Raw genomic sequence first — 7,212 nt, 5'->3', positions numbered from 1 at the left:
CTATGCGAAGGCCCAAGAACTGTACGGAAAAGATCGCTCCCTCATCGAAGCTGCCCGAAGAGGAATTCATCACCCGAAACGGATAGCATTACCAAGACCACCTAGAGGTGCTTTCTAAAGTCATCCTCTATCGGCGCTTCACGCTAAATTCGTGGACAGCTTCGCGAACGGTCGTGTTTCCGAAGGACGGGGACCTGACTGACCCCATAACCATAGGGTCCGCCGCCCAGCGCTCAGCGCTTCCTCCACCGCATCATCGCGAGGGGCATTACTGCGGCGACGGACTTTTATCTTCTCCAGCGCGGCTTCCTACACCCGGAGGGCATCATGGTCAACACCCTCGCACTGGATTCGTACCTGCGAGGTAGAACATGCGGAGAGAAGGCACTAAACGTAGTCTCCCTCGACCTCCGGAAGGCCTTCGATACCGTGGCACACTCCTCCATCATACGTGCGCTATGGCGACATGGGATGAGCGAGCAGGTGGTGGAGTCACTATTGACTCCACCACCTGCTCGCTCATCATAACATAAGTTCACTCTCACCACGGCCACCACCACCATCCAGTGTGGCGCGGCTATCCAGCGAGCCGGTCCGGCCCACTCAAACGTCCAAGGAGCCTTTCAAAGCTTTTGGGGGCTTTTGAAGGTCTTCAAAAACCAAAAAATAGTGGCCAAGAGTCTCCCATAAAATTTAATTTGCAATTAAGAAAGATAAAAAGAGAAGGGATACGTTCAAGTATGATCTTTGGTTCAAGTAAGCTTTGCCGTCTAATCTACTGTACCTATTTACGCTTTTAGCAGTGGGCTTTATAAATTACTGTTTCTTGTAAAAAATGGATTTTAATTAATGTTAATTAATGCATTAAACTTAACTTAAATGGAAAAATTAGGTCTATAAAGTTAGCAGGGAGCATTTCCAGCAACGTGCCCTCATCACCGGTATGCGTACAACGAAAACGCGTCTCTCCTAAAAACAAACACATTTAGAAATGTTGGAAAAGTGGAAGTTTCAGGGATTCTTAAAGAATTTTGGAAATGTTTCAGAAACGTATAGCACATTTTAGAAATGAAAAGAAGTGATATGTTAGAAATTTTTAGAAATGCCTCTTCAATTTTGAAAATGTATGGAAAATTTCCTCTGGCTACCAGGAGGACATAAAGCGCTGTCCTTTCATTTTTACCTACCGTACATTGAACAGATGCAGACTTTTGCGACATAATGTAATACATTATATGCTAATGTGTACGAAATTTCGAAGATCTTGCTCTGGGTCCTCGATATTTATGTCCAAAAACCCTTTAATCTCAGTTTGTAATTTGCAAATGTTTCAGATTAATTTGTTAATATTCTTTGAATTTCCAGAAATCCACTGTTGCGACAAATCCAACAAAAGCAAATGCCGAGAAGCCTGCAAAAATGCGCTCCTGACCACAGTGACCCACCAAGAGGCGATCGATATGTTGGAACTGGGTGGTTGTGGCCTTCCATTACTGCAGGTAAGACTGAGAGTAGTTTGAAGTTAGGAATTAATCGAATGCTTTTAGGATCAATTTTGGCAATGCTTCTTCAAATCGGACGACACGGTAGCTACATCGGTCGAAGTGTCGCGGATAGAAAAAGTAGGAATGGATTCGGCAAAATGGCACTGTTGCCAGAAGGCGACAACAACCCACTGTAAAAGATTGTGTTCGAAAACGTTTAGAAAGGATTGGTCGACGTCTTGGGAACAATTTCATCTGAAATGTTTGAGCCAAGTGACCGAAGAGTCGCTGCGCAACTGCATTGATGAAGGTTTGTGGTGGAATAAATTTCCGGCTGTACACCACGTTTTTATTTTTAGTCGAGGAACCGTGCGAATTGGGATGCGATGGCCTCAGCTTTTGCACGAACTTCAATAATCGGCCGACAGAGCTGTTTCGTTCGTGCACCCCCCAAGCGGACGAAGCGGCTAGGAATGACGTCACGATATGGAATAGCCAAAACGACTTGAGCTTACCGGGACTTAATTTACCGCTCAAAAATATTTCGGAATGTTCGCCCAACACGTGGAAGACTGTCGCGTGTACTCTCCACATCAAACCGTGCTCTAGACATTCACACGCGAATCAGATCTGTCGCGATATTTGTCTAGATATTATTTCGCTTTGCATCGACTGGACGACCGTACCTTTGGAGCACACGCCCGAGTCGATTTGCGATAAGCTGTCGCCAGAACACCCGGACGTCTCCTGCATATCCCTGCAGAATTATTTGCGACCCGCTGATAATGTGTACCAAACGCCGAGCGGGCAAGTTTCGTCGCCGTGCAAAGGGGATCCGTGCGCTACCGATCAGGTCTGCATAGTCAACCGAAATTGTGTGGGAAGCTCTTGTTCGCCATACAAGTGCGTGCCCGGTTGCAAATTGGGGGAGGTGTCCGAGTACATGGTGCCAGACGGCACTTTCGTCAGAATACCCATGCCGAATAATCCGAAGGGATGTCTCCAAATTTGCAAGTGCAACAAGGGACGAATAGAATCGTGCCAACCCCTTCTTTGTGTCCCTCTAAATCCGTGCGTGGTCGGCAATGGAGAGTATAAGGAGCACGGGTCCGTCTACACCAAGGAGTGCAACACCTGCACTTGCTACGCTGAAGAGAACATCTGCACGAAAAAGCAGTGCCAAGCTAATTCGGTTACTGGAAATGATTCCACATTTACGACTTTGCCGTGCAATTATCCTCCACACTATATCCCAGTTTGTGGTAGAAATGGAAATACTTATCCGTCGTCTAGTTTGGCAAAGTATGTTAAATAATTATTCCTTAATTTAACTAGTTATTACAACTATTCAATTTTACGTTCTTTTGTTTTCCAGTATTAACGTCATACCGCTCGGTTTAAATGAAGAGGCTACTTTAATACTAGAGTTTTGAGCATAATGCGAATTTGACTCTTTTCAAATTATTTTTTCAAGTCATTTTTGAACGTATTTTAAGTGAATGAGAGAGGATCGGCTCTTGTGGGCCTCTATATCTTTTCGTATATGTTCCTTGACTCCAGCTTTAGAATTTGGAATATCCAGGTTTCATGTGGTATCTCCCTTGCGGGCCGTGGTATCTGCGGACTCTGGGGTCTCCAAGGCGTTTTTTTCTAAATAAATGCCACGGTTACTCCTGCCGTATACAGGTTTATGGATCTTATTTAGTTGTGCAGTACAGGACCTAATTGCAATGATTGCACCGTATTTGTGGATTGTTCGGTTTTTGAAGCGTTGACATAAATTCGTGGGTGTAAGGCAACCTAATAAACCCGTTCCGGCGTGATGAACCCTGTCAGTAGGGGCCGCCGGTTTCTCAATTTTGATACCCGTTACCGTACCTGTTACCAAAGGAAGAATGTTGGTTAGGATTTCTAAGGTCCACGTTAGTGTTGTGTTATAAGCTGTAGTCATTCGTAAGAGGAATGACGCCCTTACCATTACCTCTGATTCGTATATGGTAGATCTTAGTGCATGTAAATATATGTTATGTGTTACGTATTTATGGACTCTGTCACTCCCTAGTCCGTAGCGGTAATGCATAGCTGGACTCAAATATATTTATTTATTTGTTACTCAGTTGTAAACGTTGATTAACAAGACAAAACGCAAACGGGTAAACGTCATCTTTAAACGCTATTGACTTGTAAAACTGACAGCTGACGTGTAAAAATTTTACAAGTTAGTAATCTAGTAATTTCATTGGCCAGAATTAATGCGAAGTCTCTGTTACATGGATAACATGATATTTTAGACATTTCTTCAAGATTAATTTAAGAACTAATTATTTACGTTTACTATTGTTTACAAATGAGTAACAAATAAAATATTGTACATTATACGCCAGGTAATAGTTTTTACTGGCTCTAGGAGATGACAGGCTCGCCAGTCAATTTCTCCTATCGCCAATAAAAACTCACTTACCTGGCTAATAATGTAAAATACTATTGGTGCTAGGAGACGATTTTATTTGGAGCCTCTTCTTATCGCATAGCATTTGCCTTCGGTATGAACATGTATTCAGTGTTGCTGATGTTACACTTACTAAAGTAATTGCCTGTGCCCATGCCTCGCACACATGCTACACCAACCGCCAACCAGACTCGACCTTTTTGGTTGCAACGCCCGCCAGCACTCATACCTGGTCATCAGCAAATATGATGGCCAGCGTCGATACCACTGCGCGATCGAGACCGCCCATGACACCAAAACCATGTATCCATCATGGCAATCCACAGAATCGGTTCAAGGCACGACCCCTGCGGACAACCACCCAATACTCAAGATAGGTCCCAACACTGGCTTGCAGATTTGGCGTTTATTTTCTAAGGACGGAATTCCACTTCGTTGTTGAGCTCGATTTTCTTTTTTATAACATGTTCCCGCCTGTTAGGCCGGTCCTATATTGGAAGCGGAATTTCTCCCGACCAGACGGCCTGCGCGGGTCTGAAGAAAACAAACACATGACGCACCGTCGCCCCTCCTACATTGAAACCAGTGCACGTTCCGGGGAGGAGAGTCGGGTCTGAACTGGTCTGACAATCAATCAAACAGGTTCGTTTTTTCTTTCAGTTGCATGGAAGCTTTGGTGAAAACTAGCTGCAATGTGGGAGCGCCGAGTCTGGCACGGTCGGTCTCTGGCTTGGCAGCATCGGGGCAATGTAGGAGTAGCCTCAGGCATATTTTACCCATTTGGCTCTAGGCACATGCTATCCATTGAGGGTTATTGGACTGGCCCCACTCTCTGCCCTGTTATTTAAAAAGTAGTTGTAGGCAGACTTGGTTTTGTTTAACTGAATATGTCACTTCTTGATTCACTATATCCATATGGTCCATGTTTGTTAGCTAAAGACCGTGACAGAATTCAGCGAGTACAGAACCGTGCTTACGTTTCGTGTTCGGTATCAGGAAATATGACAGAATTTCGCACACCTTACCTCGTCTTGGTTGGTTGAATATCTTGGAAAGAAGGCGACTGCATGCTTCGTCACTTTTTAGAAAAGTGTAACTCATAAGATACCACCGTACCTGTACGATAAAATCACCTTCCGGACCGATGTACATCATTTAAATCTGAGGCACAGGGGTTTAGCTTCCATTCCTATACACAATTTAGCAATGTTTCAACGCTCTTTTTCAGTTAACATCTGCAAATTTTGTAATAATTCGGTGTATAGACAGTTATTGCCCGTGTCCGAAGATGCCTTTAAACGGAAAATTAAAAAATTATTAATCAGAGAGCGAAATTTAGCATAATTTAACATAATTTTATTATTGTTTTGTTTTTTTGTTTTTGTTTTTCTTTCCTTTGTTGGTAGGTAGTTACTTAGTAGATTTGTGCTTGTTTTCAATCAAAATTGAACTGCTAATTGTTTTATTTCGTAGAATCTATGTGTATAAATATATTCTTTATGTGTCTAGGGGTACAGGGGGAAGAACAGGTAACCTACTGGTTTATCTGACCCTGAACCTATTGGTTATGGTGTAGGAACCATTTTTTTTTCCTAATCAATAAAATCCATTATTATTATTATTGTCGGTGTTTCTTGTGAGAACTCAGGTCTAGCCTGGTTAACTAATCGCACGGATTAAAATCAAGTAACGATTAGTGTCTGTGTCTGTGTCTGGTGAAGTTATTTAGGGTCCTTAAAAAAAAATAAAATAAAAAAATAAAAAAATAAATAAAAATCACACACGTACATTGGACATCTAGGGATAATGTAATTCGTACTTACCAACATACCTATTGATGGGCACAATAGCCAACGCTATCAGGAAAGAGGAAAACAAAACAAAACAAAAAAAAAATCATTATAATAATTCCTGTAATTTTATTAAATGGAGTTTATTGTGTAAGTGTTTCTTTGGCTTTGCGTTTGGGTTGAATACGAGGGGGTTGTGATAACGTGGTGTGCTTCTGTGAAGAAGGAGTTTTGTGTTTTTTAATTGTATTTATGGTGTTTCTTTGTTCCTGAGGTCGTATTTGTGAGGTTGCTTGGGTTTTTTGTGGAGATATTGCAGTATTTTGTGAGCCTGTGGTGCTGTTAAGGTTTTTGCGTTTCGGTTGTATACGAGTGGGTTGTTTCTGAGAAGGAGTATTGTGTTTTTTAACTGTGCTAGGGCGTGTAACTTTATTGGATGGACCTTATTATTATTATTGTCGGTGTTTCTTGTGAGAACTCAGGTCTAGCCTGGTTAACTAATCGCACGGATTAAAATCAAGTAACGATTAGTGTCTGTGTCTGGTGAAGTTATGTAGGGTTCTAAAGAAAAATAAAAAATAAAATAATATTCGCACACTCACATTGGAAATCTAGGGATAGTATGTAATTCATACTTACCAACATAGCTATTAATGGCCCCAATAGTCAACGCTATCAGGAAAGAAGAAAACAAAACAAAAATATCATTATAATAATTCCTGTAATTTTATTAAATAGAGTTTATTGTGTAAGTGTTTCTTTGGCTTTGCGTTGGGGTTGAATACGAGTGGGTTGTGATAACGTGGTGTGTTTATGTGAAGAAGGAGTTTTGTGTTTTTTAATTGTATTTATGGTGTTTCTTTGTTCCTGAGGTCCTATTTGTGAGGTTGTTTGGGTTTTTGGTGGAGATATTGCAGTATTTTGTGAGCCTGTGGTGCTGTTAAGGTTTTTGCGCTTCGGTTGTATACGAGTGGGTTGTGACAATGTGGTGTGTTTATGTGAAGAAGGAGTTATGTGTTTTTTAAGTGTGCTAGGGCGTGTAACTTTATTGGGTGGACCTGTTTTTGTAGTGCATGTTGCGTTACTTGTATTTATGGTGTTTCTTTGTTCTTGACGTTGTATTTGTGTGGTTGCTTGGATTTTTGGTGGAGATATTACAGTATGTTGTGGGCGTGTAGTTCTGTTAAGGTTTTCGCGTTTCGGTTGAATACGAGTGGGTTGTGATAACGTGGTGTGTTTATGTGAAGAAGGAGTTTTGTGTTTTTTAACTGTGCTAGGACGTGTAACTTTATTGGGCGGACCTGTCTTTGTAGTGCAAGTTGCGTTACTTGTATTTATGGTGTTTCTTTGTTCTAGAGGTTGTGTTTGTGTTGTTGCTCGCATTATTGGTGGAGACATTACGGTATTTTGTGAGCCTCTAGTGCTGTTAAGGTTGCTGCGTTTGCGTTGAGTACGAGTGGGTTGTGATAACGAGGTGTGTTTCTGAGAG

General features: G+C 41.8%; 1 protein-coding gene across 1 annotated transcript; it reads left to right on the top strand.

Moving 5' to 3' along the window:
* The first annotated feature begins 1,310 nt into the window (after positions 1-1,310).
* On the top strand, positions 1,311-3,617 carry LOC116182306 (reversion-inducing cysteine-rich protein with Kazal motifs-like). Its single transcript, XM_031502829.1, has 4 exons — positions 1,311-1,499; positions 1,548-1,794; positions 1,844-2,786; positions 2,860-3,617. The coding sequence occupies exons 1-4, from the start codon at positions 1,326-1,328 to the stop codon at positions 2,915-2,917; spliced, it is 1,422 nt and encodes a 473-aa protein (XP_031358689.1). The 5' UTR covers positions 1,311-1,325; the 3' UTR covers positions 2,918-3,617.
* Positions 3,618-7,212: the final 3,595 nt, after the last annotated feature.

Source organism: Photinus pyralis, unplaced genomic scaffold (genome assembly GCF_008802855.1).
Source record: "Photinus pyralis isolate 1611_PpyrPB1 unplaced genomic scaffold, Ppyr1.3 Ppyr1.4_unclustered_Scaffold4554, whole genome shotgun sequence".
Classification (NCBI taxonomy): domain Eukaryota; kingdom Metazoa; phylum Arthropoda; class Insecta; order Coleoptera; family Lampyridae; genus Photinus; species Photinus pyralis.
This window is presented reverse-complemented; position numbering and strand designations above follow the sequence as displayed.

Bases quoted from the DNA above. Each gene is read 5' to 3' on its own strand.
- LOC116182306 (XM_031502829.1), top strand. From the start codon at position 1,326: ATGTTTCAGATTAATTTGTTAATATTCTTTGAATTTCCAGAAATCCAC. The intron at 1,500-1,547 runs GTAAGACTGAGA...GAATGCTTTTAG, and splicing joins GTGGCCTTCCATTACTGCAG to GATCAATTTTGGCAATGCTT. The intron at 2,787-2,859 runs GTATGTTAAATA...TTTGTTTTCCAG, and splicing joins CCGTCGTCTAGTTTGGCAAA to TATTAACGTCATACCGCTCG.